The sequence below is a fragment of the Cynoglossus semilaevis genome, chromosome 6, assembly GCF_000523025.1.
Source record: "Cynoglossus semilaevis isolate Cse_v1.0 chromosome 6, Cse_v1.0, whole genome shotgun sequence".
Lineage (NCBI taxonomy): Eukaryota > Metazoa > Chordata > Actinopteri > Pleuronectiformes > Cynoglossidae > Cynoglossus > Cynoglossus semilaevis.
In genome coordinates, this window is record NC_024312.1 from 16,508,042 (window position 1) to 16,525,477 (window position 17,436).

The window sequence follows — 17,436 nt, forward strand, 5'->3', positions numbered from 1 at the left end:
TGAGATCAATAACAATAAGAAAGATGAAACAGGCAGATACAGGTAGATGTGACACAGACCCACAGGTAGGAGGAGCAGAATGATGATGATTACACCAAATCCAGCTTTACTTCCATCAAAATAATTCAGCTTGGTTGCATTAGTGCAGGGATGGAGCATCGAGGCGGTCAGTTGTGCGGGCTGAGGGCAAGGGTCACCTGGGAAAACCGAGAGATATTATTTTTAGTAATTTAAAATGTACAACGTTGCTGTTGAGTGAGAGCGGCGCAGGTTAAGGTAGTGACGTCATAAAGGTGGTGGAAGGGTTTCAATAACTAAGGTCAACCGTCCAAAGCTACTTAGATTGAACCACAGAGGTGAAGGAAAGGCTGAGGATTAGAACAGATGAATGTGACAGAAGAGCAGCAGATAGATAAAAGAAAGTCAAGGTCTGAACAGTGAACAAAACAGTGGTGAGGCCTGCCGTGATGTATGGACTGGAGACAACGTGTTGGTGACAAAGGTGAAGATTAGACAATTTCTTGGAAGTGAGCGTGTTTCCATATAAGAAGGTTAGCAGGTGAGGTAGAACTGTCAACATCTGGTTAAACAGAGGGTGGTTAATGGTTAGTAGAATGGTGAAGAATGATGCTCTGTGGAATCTCCTGAAAAAAGCAGGATATGAGAAGCAGTGGGATGCATGTTCTGGAAATTGTACCATCTCTCCAGATGAAAACTGATTTTTGGAAATCGGCTTCTTCAGCACTAGTTACAGCAACCAGGACGTCATGATATGTCATGTTGTGGATTGCTTGGATCTCTTCATCTGTAAACAACCTGAACGATGTTAGCAGAAAACCTGAGTGAGACACTTTTGAAAAAAAACAACAAATCCACCTATCACGACACGATGCTCAGAGGAGAACTTACCCGTTCTGTTTGTTCTCAAACCAGAAGCGATCTCCATTTCTGATTCGTTCAAACTGATCTAGGATTATGGCAGAGAAAACTGGACCTGGACCGTCGAGGAACTCCAGCAATCCTCCAGGAAACAGCTCCAGTTTGGATATGTCTCTGTTGTACAGTTCTGCAATATTACGGAGCAGCTGAAGGAAAGACAGTTTCAGTGTTAGAGTCTTTATTCTGCTCATTATTATTGTTTCTTCGTCCAACAAGGTTTCATTTTTAGACATGTTCTCCTGTCAGTTGTTGAGCAGCATAACTCAAAAACGCAATTCATGTCTTTGCGCTTGTTTGTGGAGTGTTTGCTGCAGGTTTCACCTGTGGATCTGTGCTGTTCAGTCTGGGATTTATCTCCTCAAATGTTCCGACTGGAGGCAGGTTCAGAGCTCGTCTGACCTCAGTGTAACTGCCAAGACCAAAGTCTCTTCCTCTTTGGATGGTCATGGCCACCAGGTCTGTTCGTGTGAACCTTAACGGTCCATACATATAATCTATCAAGAGATTACAGCTGTAACTAACCACTGGGAACTTTTAACACATCATAATTATTAATGGAAAACACATTAATCCGTAGTTTAAACACTCTCAGAATAAAAACCTCTCAGGTCCTCCACGACAATGTTGTCTTCTTTCTCTGCGATCTGGGAAGCCATGCCCATCAGAAGGTCATCTACATCCTGGCTGACTTTTATATTAGGATTCTGCAGATTAAACACAAAACACAGCAAAACATAAGGCTTCATTTGCCCCAGACAGAGCTGCCAAGACTCCACTGCAACACCGGGAAATGTTTGTTTTATACCTGACGTTTCCAGAAGCTGTTACAAAGACGTACTGCTGGTGATGAGCTGCCATCTATGTTGACTATGTCACGGAAATGGCAGGTTCTGTTTCTGCAGTAAAGGGAGAGTTGGTTGGTACATTTAGCGATTCGGCTTTAAATAAATAAAACAAAAAAATCACTACCTCATATAAACGCCAGGTGGTGCCAAAGTGATGCCAAATCGTATGGCAGCAGCCTGAAACTCTGGAGAGATCCCTGGATCCACAAACTTCTGGTAACCTGTTACAGATATTTAAACACATTACAAATATAACACTCCATGGACATAAACAAGGAGAGGATTGATCTCCCAGGTCAAGGTGAGGCTTGGGTTGATGTAGAAAGAAGAAGAAGAGAGATAAAGGTGAATGTGGTGCCTGACCAGCGTCTCTAACTTTCCTCGGTCGCGGCTGCTTATTCAGCAGACACTCTGATGCTTTGCTGACAGCGCACATATTTGTCAAACATCATCAACGATAGCTCACCTCACCGTGGCCTGTGGTCAACAGTGCATTACCAGTTCACTCCACTTGTACGCACTTGCACCGTGGCTATTTCGTACCTGAGTAAGGTGGAAGCTTCTTGTCCCCAAGATATGCTGGAAGCCATTCATAAAGAGCAATGTTCTGTTTGGGGAAACAGGAGAGACAGAAAATGTATGTATTTGAACTTGAAAAACGAAGTGGTTACTGTAATAAGACTGAGGAGACAGAAGACATCAGTGTAAAAAGACCATGTGAGCTTGACTCTCCACACCTAAATATGACATTTCATGACACCTGACACCTGTGATGCTGTAGCTGTAACTGTAGTGGATGTAGCCACCATGATGACTTTATGCCCATCATCACTCCCTGACACTGGAAGCGACGTTTCAATGTTGTGCAGAAATGCTGTTTAGTTCTCCTGATTCTTAATGTACTCACTGTAACTTTGGTTTTGGTAAATTAAACTGCACTTGCACAGGTTGTTTCTTTTCAAATGATCACTTGTGGTTGATGGATCTTTTTGGAACTGTTGTACATTCAGTTGGTCAGTAAAAGAAATTAGTCTTATTTGTGATTTCATTCTGAGAAAGTGTGAGAAAATTCCCAGGCCAATAAATTTTGCACACAATTAAACCAATCAGGAGCAGAACTGGCCCACTTTCTTTAGAGTCTTCAAACAGACAATCCATCCATCCTTATGCACAAGACTATTCGTTTCATCTTTAAATTCACGACCACCTGGGTTGACTGTGAGTCATCAGAGTGTACAATAAATCAGCACCTGTGACCTGATGAGGATTACAGACTCTTTCCAATACCTGAAATGTGGCCACAACGGTCTTCCTTGCGTTCTGAAAGAGCTTTTCGTCTGACCACTCTGGGTGTTCCTGCTGCAGTTTGGAGGCGACATAATTGTGGTAGCGAAACCAGATAATCCCCTCAGCCGCTGTGAACGTGTTCTCATTGGCCCAGGCGTTTCCCAACTCTAGACAAAAATGTCGTAATCAGTTAGAGCGACTTATTCTACGCCATCACATCAGTTAACGTCACGAAACAGAGGCTGGAGATGTGTATATGACACACTGTCCACAGAAAACTGCCTCCTGTTGCCGGAAAATTTTCCACTACCAGGATGCACTAAGTCTAACCCTAACCCTAACCGGAAAATTTTCCACTACCAGGATGCATTAAGTCTTTTGTTGAACTTTTTTGAACAATTGACACATTTTACCTTTCATGTTTGCTCAGTGCATGGTTTCACTTCAGTCCTTAGAGCCATTACAAAAAAACAAAAACAGGAACCTAAAAATAACTATTGCAAAAGTTTAAATTAAAAGATAATCCATATTCTCTGTTTGAAACCTGTCAAAAATAGTCTGATGATTATGAACGATATCCCTAAGATCTCAATGAAGAAACCTGTGAGATATTTGTAAGATATATGGATAAAATACAGAATCATTAGACTGAAAGGGTATGGTATTATGGAGTGAAACATACAGGTGATGGCTCTGTCATTGTTTAGGGCTGATTATGTTCACCGTCAAATTAAAATACTGCCACTACTAGCACCTACTGGTCAAATTGGTTAATATTTTGAGCTGATAATTATTCCTTATGTTATGCAAAATGCCTAACTTGAGGCAGAACTGGAGTCAGTATTTTACCTGCAGCAGATCACCTGCATCTCAGTTGTGAACATTTTTACAGATTTTATCAGATTACTAATACAAGAGACTTTCATTTTTGGCCACATTTTACCCTAAGCACACATTGTTATGGAGTAACAATGTAGCTCTTTGTTTTTTAGTAGGTGACAACAGCGCGGTGACAACAGGAGATTTATCCTCCCCCTCCACCCCGCATAATAACTACACACCTCTGACAACAGAGGCAACAAAACACGGGTCTAATGAAACCTGTACGGCACCTTCTCTGCCTTCTCGACTATAGACACAGGGATTTACTGTGGTCAGTGTGACAAGCCCTTTACACAATAATTAAAGGGTCATTACACACGTCAGGCAGGGCCTCTCTTGAGTCAGCCTCTGCCGACTGCAACTTTGCAAGCAGACCACTGTGAAATAACATTAGAATGGAATTGTTGCCGTTTGTTTTCTTCAGTGTTGAGCAGACAACAAGAACGCAAGAAGCATTTTTAGAGACTATTCAGTGGCATTTCAAGTATTTTAGGGAGAGACAATCTCTTGGCAGCAGCTAAGTTGCTCTAATGTGCTGTTTTTGAGGATTTATGAAGCGTCCATTAAATGTCACTGAGCAGCACAGCTTTGGGCTGAGCTCCAGCCCTACAGAACTTCTTAAATAAATCACACTTAACTAGTGGGTTGTACGAGCTGCACCTAAAGACGAGAAATATGGAGGAATTTTAGCTTCAGGGAGTTTTTTAGCAAGTTGACGAAGTAATGGCCGTCAGTTTGACTTTAACAATATTTTAATCTATTTAGATATCTAATAAAATGAGATCAGTGAAAATAAAGCTTGACATGTGTCTCACTGTAAAGGCCATGAGGCCCATGGTCTCCAGTCGAGGGGTCAGCAGCACTCCACATGAGGTTTCTTCCGCCTCCTTGTTTCGGCATGTTCAACTCCGAGCCTGAGGCCAAGAGTCCTCCGGAGAAACTCCTCAGTGAGTCAGACCATGATGTGGACGTTCCGTAGATGGAGCTGCCATCGATCCAGGCTGTCACAAGGTTGACCTGCATGTTTTGCAAAAGATGTTTTGGTGTTTTGGTGTGGTAACTGCAAAATAGATATCAAGTAACCTTCAGAGCGCCCTGAGCTACTGAAGTTCCTGCTGTTTTTGTAAATATCAAAGTGAAAAGAAATCACACCAAGCTTGTTATAGGTGTGATTATCATAAAAGCACTTTGGACAACAATTCTACCACCAATTCAAAAGCAAATTCACTAAAACTTCTCATCCATCTTCTCTGATTCATCTATGACACCTGAAGCCCAGGGTGTTACTAAAATGCAGCTCAGCAGAGCCTGGGAACAGACCTCAACTCGACGTTCTACAGAATCTACCGTCATCCCCTGTAGTCGCCAGATAAAAAGACACAACGGTACGTACCGGGGTTCGAGGGTTACTGGGACTCTGACCAGACTCTTTGTCCCATGGTCCTCGCTGAAAGGGCAGCAGGACTTTTCCAGCATCGGTTGGGTCAAACACAAGGTCCCCTTTAGGAATTGGGATGTTCATGAACTCAGGTGGACATCCAGGAGGTCTTGAGTCAAAAAGTTCAAACGCAACATGATAACCTAAGAAATGAATGAAAATGAAAAGAAACTAATGAGTGAGCAACAGAGAAACAAAAAGACAGAATACCTTCTATACAACTGGATTATTTGTGGTACAGAAATGTTAGAATATTTACCAAAAAAGAGAGACAGCACAGTCGTGTTGCGTGTAGAAGGCAGCCCTGAGGGTCCCTCCGTCAGCACAAGACTCAGGTTGCGGGGGTTTGGCAGCAGTGGCTCCTGAACAGGTTGGTAGACCCCATCCCAGTAATGTGCAGGAACAAGGCGCAGAAGGTGGGAACCTTTGAAACGACAGAAATATAGGTTTTTGGTGGGGTTATGGTTTGGTGGGGAATATCTTAAAACAAGAGATTCAAAAAAAAAGTCCTGTGTATTGTACGAAATGAGGTAAAACACACAAGTTGTGGTTGAATACGGTCATCTTAAGCCAATATTTAAGCATAAGAGGCATAAACACGTCTAATGTAGGGACAAGTATGGCTTAAAGAAAACACATTTTTACAATAATTTTGCAATTGTTTAGTGGTCAGTAAATTGTTTTATAGCTATAAACGCACATTCCCATAAATATTACACTGCACTCTGAAATTGCTTTAATGATATAATGTAATTTGTACGATTAACACAACTAGTCGATTAGTCAACATGATATAATGTAATTTGTACGATTAACTAGTCGATTAGTCAATGATTAGTCATGGTACTGTACCACTGCAGTCAAGGTAGATGGAATTTTCCACTGGGAAGCCCCCACTTAAAGGCACTTAATGAGATGTTTCAAGTCCACTTTGCTTCAGTACTGATTCTCGTTTTTGTACCACCGACAGTAAGTCAATGTCTTTTGTTTAAACTTGCCTTTCACCAAATTTAAACATCCCAATTGTTTCCAGAGATTAAAATAGAAACCAAATTCCTTAAAGAAAACTTTGGCCATTTTCAGAAACCATATCACCAGATTCTGTCACATGTAAACAAGATGTACTGTATATTTATCAATTAGCAAGTATTTCGTTGACTACCTAAAACTAACAAAACCAGTCATGACTTTTTAGACCGTTCTCACGTTTTTTTTTTATCTCGTTAAAAGAAAAATCCAAATATAGGCTTCCCGAAGCTTGGAATTTACAAAATTTAATCATTTTATAATTGGAGGACTTCGACGTGTGACGTAAATTAGCACATTAGCTTCTTCGTCGTCGTCGTTGTCCGGTCTGCAGCAGTGAACTCACCCACGGCTCCTCTCCTGGGACATCCCAGATTGTTGTACCAGCCGTCCAGGCGAGGGACCTCCCAGTCGGTTTCACTGCTACAATCTGTTTCAGACACAGGTGAAGTTTGTCGTTAACAGCGGCTCCTCTTAACCCTCCTCACCTTCTAGGTCAACTGAGCAAAGTGTCCGTAAAACCCGGCAGCTGTCTACTCACTGAGAATGAGCACCAGGGCAACCACAGCGCAAATACTCCACAGACTTCTACGCAAATCCATTGATGCGATACAAGGTCCTCAACTCAGTCTGCTGTCCAGAGCAGTGAAGGACCGCAGAGACCTGGACACAAGGTGAGTCTGACGAAAATCCACTACTGAATCTAATTGGGTTTTTAAAAAAAAAAACAAAAAACAGTTGTATTTGGAAAACAAGTGTTAAGTACTGGTATTTTATTCATAAATACACTCTCCAAAGCTCACTTTTGTGCTCTAGTCAATGGACAATAAAAGTGGTGTTCACATACTCACCTACAGGAGATGAAGAGGAAAGGAGCAGTAGTACAAAACCAACATGTGTTGCACAGCTGATCACAGACTGACTGTGACCTGTGTCAACCAAAATGGGAATGGTCCTCATGTCTGGATCACACCTCTTTTCCACAGAGTTCCACAGAGTGTATCCACCTCCCCAGTGACTGGAGGGAGAGCAGAAGTATAAAAGAAGAAGTGTACGTTCCGTCATCGTTCACACCAGGCTCTGGTCTTCTTCAGTCTTCCTCAACGTCAAAGTCCAGGTAAGAAGCCTCTGTTGGGTTTTTGACATTTTCTCCAGTTTTGTCTTTGTAAATCTTTGGGAATTAATGTCACTTTAAAAAGTACGTGTTGAGAACAACTATTATCCGGTCCAATGAAAAGGACGTATAGAATTGCACACCTTTGTACGACGTACAGATCCTATTTTACTTGCAAGCAAAAACAACAACTAGTGCCGGGAATAAAACAAAAATGAAATCCTGTTGTCCGAGTCAGTCAGTCCTGTTGTCCGAGTCAGTCATGCCTGTGTGTAATCATGTGCAGTGTCACACAGAGGTGACAATATCTCCTCACTATCTCCTGCAAGACACAAGAGCTGAGTCTGCATCTGAAAAGAAACCGAGAACGCTGCCACTAACACTGTCGTCTCTGTTACACCGTCCAGCCTCAGCTGTGTCTGTAAGATCAGGAGCTGAGATGACTTTCTACGATGACATTTACCCATTCTACCCGCTACAAAGGACTGCCTTCATCTTTAGTGGTCGCTTGCTGACCATTATTCTGGTGTTCCTTGTGCTGGCCATCAGTCTTCTTCTCATTCTGCCCGGCATACGGGGGAAATCAGTGAGTGCATCTAATCAGAGAAATGTTCCAACTATGATCCAAAGATTCTCTGCTTGCTCTGTTTGTGTATGTGTTTTAACTACAAATATACCGTCAATGTTGTTTTGTTTTTTTTCTTTCAACTAGAGGCTGTTTTGGATGTTGAGAATATTTATCAGCCTGTTTATAGGAGCGGTGATCGTGGGTGAGGTTCCTGTGATTAATCATAGGTATAAAAAAAACACATTATTTAGCTTCTCGTCATATTGATGAATCTTTTTGTTTTCCTTTGCAGCTCTCAACTTTACTAATGACTGGGCCGAGGCCAGAATGACCACAAACACCACCTACAAGTCTTTCAGCAATGTGGTGGTGAACGCAGACGTTGGTCTGCATGTGGGACTCTATGGCATCAACATAACACTGAAGGGTGGGTCACGGGTGCTCACGTGTACGCGAACATGTTTTCATAAAAAGCTCAATATTTTAGCACAGTATATCTGAACCAACCAAATATATTTGTAATGCATGTACACATTTCCTTTGCATACAGATACAGGAATATTTCTCCAAATTGGTACTACAGAGCAACTTTACAGTCACCTGCAAACTTCAGGATGATGTTGTGTCACAGTCATGGGTGACCCCGTGTGGTGAGGGTCGGACCCTGTGCCTTCCGTGTTTTACATGAATGTAACTCCACTGTTTTTTATGGGTTTATGTCAGGGTTTTGTAAAAGCTGTATAATGGCAGGTTTTCCCTTTTCGGGAGATCTACAGCGGTGTTGGATTATCCATCAGGTCATTGTGGTGGAAACTGGAAATATGTTCTGGCATCGTTGTGACGACCCCGTCCTCTTTTCTGGTCATTTCTTGGTGTGTCTGTTTCTTTTAGGTTTCCAGGTAGATGGGTGGAGCTACTAATTGGATGTGCACCTGGAAGGCTGGGCCTAGGTTATTTAACTGGCTCCTCCTTCTCATTCTTTCTCTCTCCGACCATTTCTCAGAGCACCTGCTTCCTGTTTGGGTTTGTGATATTTGGTTAGAAAATAAATATTTTTGTTTTAAGTTACTTAAAAGTGTGTGGTCTCCCATTTTTGTCTTGCTCCCTGAGCCAGGGCTATGACACTGATGACTGCCGGAGGTTGAACTTTTATATTTTTCTCGCAGCAGGTTTATAGTTTATAGTCTCATTGTAATGATTACGCACAAAGGCTGTCTTCTTTTTGTTTTGTTAATTCTTTTTTTCTCAAAATATATGAAACTTTTGTTCCGGTCAAAAAGTTTCAGTTGTGACTCGTGACCATAGGTAAAGCTTCAAGACATTGGCATGTTTTCTCAGGTTCAGTGTTGTTGTAGGACTATAGTTAACATTTGTTTAAAATCCATATGTCGTTGTGTGTTGCTCTTCTTACAGGCAATCCTCCAATCCAGTTCAATGAGACCATTGACTACAATGAGATGTTCAGCTGGCAGGACACTGTTGAAGATGAGTACGAAGAAGCTTTGGAGAAAGGTTTGCCCAATCCTATCCTGTACATCGCCGAGAAATTCGGCCCGTGTGGGCTCAACTTGCCCTACAGATACTCCGGACGATATGCATCTGCAACCCTCTGGTATGTATACTCCTATGATGAAGTGCTGTGAAGATTTCCACAAAGCTATGTTTAAATGTGGCTTAAAGGTGAACTGCTGCTCCCTGTCACAGGACGGCCTTCTGCTCCTGGATGCTCGCAAATATCCTGTTCTCCATGCCAGTCATCCTGTATGCTGGCTATATGATGATGGTGACGGCAGCCTTCATCTTTTTCTCCACCGCCTCCTTTTCCACCATCATGAATGTTCCTCAGTGTGTCTTCTCCATTGGAACAGACTCCTTTAAAACGGAATACAGTCACTCATTCTGGCTGGCTCTGGCCACAGGTAAAGAACCGACACGGTTTGTGTACGTCCACTGCTGGGCCGCGCTGGTTCCTACTAACTGAGATCACTTGCAGGTTTTTTGTGCACCATCATTGGCCTGTTGGTGGTGTTGCTAAACTTCCTGATACCAGAGAAGATAAAGGAGGCCTTCAGTGTTGGTGTTGACAGTTATGAAGATGAGGACTTCTCCTACGAGGAGGGCTTTCTGAATTCAGCTTTTCTTGATGGAGTGACAATTTCACCGCTGACGTCAAGGGTACTGTAACTACAACAATCTCAAATTATGTCACCTCTCCAACAGAAATGTTCAAGTCATCTGCTGGGAAATGAGTCACTCTGTTATCAATTCTCTGTAAAAACAACTTTTCCATTGATAATAGTGTTGTGCAAAGGCCTTGGAGCAGGTGTTTTCAGTGGTTTACTTAACACACCTTTGATTGAACTATGTCAAAGTTAAAACACTCATATTTAACGGCAGGTGTGAAGTCTAGTTAAGATTATTTTAACTTACCTACCATACCAGGCTGTGTTTGCTGCTTATGGACAATGACTCTACTTTTTCTTTTCTTTTTTTTTCAGGTGCATTTACCTTATAAAACCTTCCAGGAAATGGAACTCAGATAGAGCATTTGCTGAAATATTTTTTGTATATTGTTATGTAAAATGATGGTAAAAATGTGTTTGGTTGTGGTTTATGTGTAAATACTGTATATGTTTGATTAGGATAACAGTTTCTTTACTGCTCAGGAGGTTGTGGCCATGTTTTGAGGAGCAGTTTCAACATGTACCATTCACATTCCTTAAAATAACTATATTATATTTGGTGTGTAATCTGTGTTTTTGTCCGTATCTAAATAAAGGCAAGTTAATGTTTCGCATTGAGATTTTTACTGTGTTTTACATTACATTCATTCAGTGATATATATTTATATACATTCTTCTATCCTCCGACAACGCTGACAGACACCTGTACTGCACGTTTTCTAAAAATAAATTGCTGTGTCTTTGGCCTTCAGCATCACCATTATACAGAGTTAATGCCTAAGTGAAGCTACTGTTATGATCTTCATTTGCTATTAGGTACTGTAAGATACCATATGGAGGATTTAACCCTGCTCTACAATCTTTTAATAATAACATGCATATACTGTAGGAGTAATATGGCCTTTCTAATCAAGTCCTTGATTAATCCAAAGTATTTACAGCAATAGTACACATATTTCACCATACACATTATAAAAATGACTAAATAAAAAATAAATGTACTAATTTATCTCTGCATAAGAAAATAATCACGACCTTAAAGCTACTTCTCTTCATCACCAGAAACCCACATACACAGCTACGGACAGTATTCACATTGTAAGGCCTTAATGACAATGTAGCTTAAGATAAAACCTGAAAATTAGAACTGGATGTTCTTTACAGCAGTGCAGAAAGAAGCAAAATAAAGCAATTGAAATGATAGAAAAATAAATTCTCCTGCTCCCAGCGATCCACTGGTCTCTCTTCATCTGACCTGTTTGATAACCTCGCTGGGCGGATCCCGACAGGCACGCTATATGTAGATGGGTGTCTCCTGACCTGTCAGTAGTCTGAACATTACTGCAGGCATCGTCTTCATGTTGATCTGTCAGAGAGGTGGAGGTCATTATTTGCAGCAAAAGGACAGAAATTATAGCCAAAGCTTCTATTGGTTTTCATATATTCCAGCTTTGTGAACTACACTGTCTGTGTCTTTATATCTAGAACCAACCTTACCTAGTGCTAGGGGAGAACGCTACATCTAGAAATTCATAAAAAAGCTATGATTATACACTATATCATGTGCATGTACATGAATTTGCACTAAAGAGGAATCGAAACAAAAAAAAACATAATTCACATTGTCCTTCATATAACTTTAACTTTAAAAGGCTAGTACAGCGGAGCGATTCCTGCTCCTTAGTTTTACAAAACATAATTCACATTGTCCTTCATATATATACTACTGTTAACTATTATCCTCTGTTACGGAGTGTTCTTACCTCCCTCACAGAGACGGACAGGTTCTGCACAATCTTGTCATGAGCCATGGCGACCACACTCTGACCATTTATTTCAATGATCCTGTGTCCGACACGAACGCCGCCTCGCTCTGCGATGCCGCCTCGCATCAGGCTGCAGATCTGTGGGTGTTCAGGGGAGACTGTCACTGCATGGACACGTACTGTAGTAGTGGCCACCGATATGTGCCTTTTAAAAACAGTACAGCTCTTCAGAAGTCACCAACTGTGAGGTTTGGTCTGAGGCTCAGTGGGACAAACACAGGCTCACTCACAATGCCATTCTGAACACTGAAGCCCAGCTGGAACTTGAGATCCGGCCTCTTGATGAGGACAGTGGTGACGGGAGGGCAGCTCACAATGCTCAGCTTTACCTTCACCTGATTCTTAAGACCCTGGAAACAGAACACAAGAGGATCTTTTAGTCTGAGAGAACCCCAAAACATCTCAAAGAATTCACCTGTAGTTAACAGACAGCACCGTTCAGTAACAACTAATTACAAAAACTATCTTCCAACTTTTGTTGTTCCTTCTTCTTCTTCTGTTTCACACTTTAGAGTTACACCAGCCAGTGCAGGAAGAAAGAAGAAGGTGGACAAAGTTCAACTTTGTCATCTTTGTATCTTCCTGGAGTCACAGCTGCAGGTAAATCAGCCCCTTTTAGTATTAAAGGGCCAAAATCAACCACATTAATCTCAATATTTCTCCTCCTCTTGCAGGCTTTTATTATTGGCTTCTTATTTTTTTTAAATAAATATTTCCCCCAGCACCCTCTTCTGCAGACATGTCAACACATTAACAGCTCAGAATCTCTACAAAACTTCAGAACAACTCAATGACCAAAAAATAATAAATTACAAATCAGAGTTTTCAATTTCTACTTTGCACAAATATTTGAAAATTAAATACATTTTTCTTGCTTAAGCCTCTCTGCATTAGTTCTGCAATAAGTAATGTTTGACTAGCCTTCTTTGCTCTCCTGCTCTGGCTAGAAGTTTATAAAATGAGTTATCACTGTGGACCAATAACAGAGTAACTGTCCACCATTAGCATATATGTTTAAGTTCCACAGATCATGAACTGAAACCCTGTGTTCCCTGACCAGGTGTGTACCTTAATGATGCCTTGACATGTGGCCAGTGGGAGCCCCACCAGGCTGGTTTCGTTAATGGACATGATCTGGTCCCCAACATTGAGTTTTCCAGAGCGAGCTGCTGGGCCGCTGTTCAACATACTGGCCAGAATCACAGTGGGCAGAATGGAGCCCCAGCCCGACTCCACGATCACCACACCCAGGCTCTCCCCTTTCTGCTTTTCAATGCACAGCTAGGAAGCAGAGGTCATGTCATCATTTTCACTCTAACTACATCTCAGTTCTATAGAATGAATTGATCAGTGTAAATTTTGTCCACATTCCACATGTCTCTGTCACACTGAAGCCAAAAAATCCCACACCTCTTTACAGTTGTCTGAGTTTGAGAAATGAACAAGGTCATCATGGTACATTTCCTGGGAGTTGATGATGTCACTGTACTGTTTCTGGCTCAAGTCAGTTGGGTTGATGCCATTGGCTCGCAGGAACTCTCTGTAGGCCACACTAAAGGCCTGACCAATGGACTGTGCAATAAGCTGTGCCTGTGGGACAAAAAGAAAACTTCTTGGCACAAAACATTTCCCAACACACCAATAAAAAAACAAACACAAAATGAATTAATAAAGATAATAAACAAAACACACTCACGTCCTCCGACTCAAAGACATAGCAGATGATCCTGTACTGGGTATTCCCTTCACCAGGAGAATCAGGTGATTCACTAAACTCCTCTGATGAAGTCTCACACATGCGCATCCGAGCCATCAGAACCACAATACTGCCAATGTCAGCAATATAAGAGATGGTACGCAGGGCACTGTCCATCATTGTCTCCTATGTAAGAAAAAGAACCATCACTTTTTATGTTTGTGTCTTGTTTTACAATTGTCAACGTGTAAATATCTCCAGACTGGCCCACCTGTGTGTCAGCATTCAGCACTTTAACAGCTTTAGTAGAAATAAACAGGTCCACTTCTGTCATCATCTGGGAGTCTTCATCCTGGCTCTGAAATATATGCAGAACAACCAGAATAATAATAATAATAATAATAATAATAATAGATTTTTCTGATTGACTGCAAACAGCCAATCGACTAAACGCAAATGGAGATAGGTGCAAAGAGAGGCAGGCAACAGCGCCACCTTGTGATAAAACAAAATAATGCAAGGAGACCCATTAAATAGACTGTGGTTAACCCGCAGTATAAATAATATTCACTATGAACTTGAACCCAAATGTGTATAGTTTCTGTTTCCATCACAGAAAAATGTGTCAGTTCTTACTACAAACATTGCATTTATAGTACTCATGGAAATATTTAAATATATATATATATTACTGTATAGTATGTTAAAGTTATTCATTACCTTGATACGACTGACAGCTTCATGGGCCTGGGACATGCGAACAGCCTTGGAAGGATTTTTATCCGACAACATCTGAGTGCAGCCAAGGTAGTTAGCAGCAAAGATGATTCCATCAATCAGATCTTCTGGCTCACAGGGACCTGGAACTATTTAACAAATCAATGAGCTCTTGTTATGAAGCATTGTACCTGACTGCATTAATTAATAGACATAATACCAAATAAGGATGAAATCAGATATTTACCGTCCTCAAAGCTGGGAAACGAAGTGGCCTCCTGTGTTTTCTTAAGGTAATAAGAAAATAATTAATTACACTTCACCCAGGCGTTAGCAGCAAATATATTGTAATTTAATAAATGGAGAACACAAACACATGTCAGGAAAAAAGGTTAGACAAAAGAATTTTTGAATTTTTCAAACATTGTATTTGAATTTTTTCAGATATAATGTGTATTTATTATAATTGTTGATTTAACTAAAATAAATCATTTGACTTTGACCTAAGCCTCTGGAATTTGTCACAGATTTTTGTCTTAAATATTTTAAAGGATTATTCATATAAATATTAATTTTTTTTTGATAGAATGCTTACTTTTGCTTCCTTTTTTTGTTACAATTTACAAACTGGTCAGAATCCTGAAACTTCGTGAGAAATATGTCTTATTTTTTTTAGATTTAAGTCAGGCACACAAGATTAAAATATAACACCTGAGAATAAGTCAGAACTCAAGAAACATTATAAGGAATCCCACAGAAATTAAGAATAATTTTAGACCATATTCTTCTTTCACAAATGCCAGATGCTTATCAAACATCCTCACCTTGGGTGTGTTGACTTTCTCAGAGTCCAGCTCAGGACAGTCTCCGCTACATCCAGGCTGCTCCACTACATCCTCAGAAACCCCTGCTGATCCCAGCTTCTCAGCCTGTGGTACACAAAAAATACTTTAACTGAAGCATGACATGTCATGACACGTTCAATCTAATATGCTATATCGTGTTTCACTAACAGTGTGATTCAGACAGTATGTTAGCTGATGTCTTTCTATCTATTTCTCCAGAATGCCATTGATGTGGCAGCATTCTCATTTAGGGCAAATGTTCACTACCTGGACTTCAGCCCTCAAATGTTTGTGTCCAGTATAAGAACAGATGTAATATTTGAAATGTTTGTCTACTGTGTTTGAGGACAGTCCACTTGCATATTTGTGTGATCCTTACCTAAACTATGCAGTGGGTGGATGGTGTGTTTAAAGTGAGCTATCATTGTAACCGTTGGGGTACCTTTACAAATCTTGCGGCTTTTGTAATCCAACAATGATGCTTTCATAGGGTCTCAGGTCAGTTAGGGCTTGGCAAAATAAATAATTTGAAAACATTTTTGATATGCAAGACAATGATCCAACATCCAACAAGAAATAGGCCTACTTCTGGTTGTTACCTGTTCGGTTTTCTCTGGTCGTCTCTGACTCTCCTTAGGAGGACTCCTGTGTGGTTCAGGTGTGTGTTGTGTAGCCATGGAAGACCGAACAACACTGGCTTCAGTTTCCTGGCTGTCAGAGAAGGAGGGCCTTGGAGGAGGAGATGTCTCTGTAGGAAGCTTGTACTTCTGGGACTCGACAGGTGACCAATCATTGCAATGGCGAGGTGGTGGAGCAGGATGCTGCTGCTGCTGCTGCTGCTGCTGCTGCTTACTGGCACCTGATCTAACTTTGGATCGCACAACAGCCTTCTTGGAGTCTTTTGATGAAGTTTTTGGACACGGTTCAGTGCTGCATCCTTTGATCCCAGAAACAATATGTCCAACGTCCTCTCCTGGTCCCCTCCTCCCTCTTGCTTTACCTTGTCTCTCTCTTTCTCTTGAACCCAACTGAGATGACTCACACTTCTTACTGGCTCCTTGGATATTAGTGATTCTTGTAACTTTAGAGTCATCATCTCTTTCCTTTACATCACTTCCCTTTTTAATTCTCTCAGTGTTACTGCTCTGATAAAGACTGGTTGGTCTTTCAACTATACTTTCTGATTCCTCTAAATCTTCAATAAATCTGACCCCATCCAGCACTTCCTCTATTTCATCTCCATCATTGAAAAAGAACCGATTTTCCTGGCTCTTTTCATGTTCCCTTGCCATGTCATCCCTAGTAAATGGGGCACAGTGTGACCTAAAGCGATGGTCCATCTTATGAGGTTTAGAATCAGACTGTGATGCTTCACATACCTCAGTGTTAAGGTGAACTCTCGGGCTGAACTGGTTAACTACACTGCTGTTCCCATTAATATGATCACAACCTGTCTGCTTTATATAGCCACCATCCTCAGGACAGTATTGTTTATAGTACCTCATGTCTACCATGCCCTCTTTGTTCAAATGTAAAACTTCATCATAGTCCTGCTCAACATCTGAACCCACATTATCATACTCAGAGCAGGTGTCCTCCATTTCCACAGGACCAGGATCAGAGCTGCTGTAAAAGTGCTTTGCAGATGCAGAACAAGTCAGCTCATGGTTTTTATCTCCCTTTAAGGTGCAGGGTGGTGGTTTGGACCCTTCGCTCAACAAACCTGGATGCTCCTCTTGGCTCTGTTTTATGACTCTTGGATCAGAGCATATTGGAGGGCTGGTGGCCAATATTTTGGAAATGGTTCCTGGTCTCTTACCATGAGCCATATCTGACCTTGTGACCCCACTGCCATCAAGCCTGTGAACATAAAAAATATAACTTTTTTGTTCACAATCTAGATTCCTTAATTTTAGTCATGCTTTGCACTTTTAGAATGTCATTATCCATACTATATTATACCATACAATGTTTTCAGTCACAAAGCTAGTTCTTAATTTCTTTGTTTTGAAATGTTAAAACATACTTAGCAAAAAGTAGCCTTTATTTACTTCCCATTTCACCAACTTG

General features: G+C 41.1%; 3 protein-coding genes across 4 annotated transcripts in view; 1 reads left to right on the plus strand and 2 right to left on the minus strand.

The window, feature by feature from the left end:
* duox (dual oxidase) overlaps window positions 1-7,083 on the minus strand; it is a 14,385-nt gene extending 7,302 nt beyond the window's left edge. The window contains exons 1-14 of the mRNA XM_008312464.3: window positions 6,959-7,083; window positions 6,764-6,847; window positions 5,651-5,815; window positions 5,347-5,534; window positions 4,769-4,970; window positions 3,072-3,238; window positions 2,328-2,391; window positions 1,909-2,005; window positions 1,745-1,835; window positions 1,541-1,643; window positions 1,261-1,433; window positions 910-1,085; window positions 698-816; window positions 60-197 (exon numbers count right to left, since the gene is read on the minus strand). Of these exons, the coding sequence (XP_008310686.1) occupies window positions 60-197; window positions 698-816; window positions 910-1,085; window positions 1,261-1,433; window positions 1,541-1,643; window positions 1,745-1,835; window positions 1,909-2,005; window positions 2,328-2,391; window positions 3,072-3,238; window positions 4,769-4,970; window positions 5,347-5,534; window positions 5,651-5,815; window positions 6,764-6,847; window positions 6,959-7,019 (1,828 nt within the window). The 5' untranslated portion in view covers window positions 7,020-7,083. The remainder of the gene's footprint in view (window positions 1-59; window positions 198-697; window positions 817-909; window positions 1,086-1,260; window positions 1,434-1,540; window positions 1,644-1,744; window positions 1,836-1,908; window positions 2,006-2,327; window positions 2,392-3,071; window positions 3,239-4,768; window positions 4,971-5,346; window positions 5,535-5,650; window positions 5,816-6,763; window positions 6,848-6,958) is intronic.
* A 652-nt stretch (window positions 7,084-7,735) lies between these two features.
* On the plus strand, window positions 7,736-10,826 carry duox2 (dual oxidase 2). Its single transcript, XM_025056202.1, has 7 exons — window positions 7,736-8,117; window positions 8,244-8,301; window positions 8,392-8,526; window positions 9,513-9,711; window positions 9,804-10,018; window positions 10,093-10,274; window positions 10,598-10,826. Exons 1-7 carry the CDS (start codon window positions 7,746-7,748, stop codon window positions 10,640-10,642), a joined length of 1,206 nt encoding a protein of 401 aa, XP_024911970.1. The 5' UTR covers window positions 7,736-7,745; the 3' UTR covers window positions 10,643-10,826.
* Window positions 10,816-17,415, minus strand: LOC103380467 (amyloid-beta A4 precursor protein-binding family A member 2-like). 2 transcript variants are annotated; one of them, XM_017032932.2, is made up of 11 exons: window positions 15,966-17,415; window positions 15,346-15,450; window positions 14,769-14,808; window positions 14,525-14,664; window positions 14,076-14,162; window positions 13,805-13,990; window positions 13,519-13,698; window positions 13,177-13,389; window positions 12,339-12,458; window positions 12,046-12,186; window positions 10,816-11,648 (listed from the first exon to the last, which is right to left on the minus strand). In XM_017032932.2, the coding sequence occupies exons 1-11, from the start codon at window positions 17,193-17,195 to the stop codon at window positions 11,577-11,579; spliced, it is 2,514 nt and encodes an 837-aa protein (XP_016888421.1). In that variant the 5' UTR covers window positions 17,196-17,415; the 3' UTR covers window positions 10,816-11,576. The 2 variants fall into 2 exon arrangements, with proteins under 2 accessions (XP_016888421.1, XP_008310685.1); XM_008312463.3 differs by having other exon boundaries at window positions 14,525-14,670; window positions 15,966-17,414.
* Window positions 17,416-17,436: the final 21 nt, after the last annotated feature.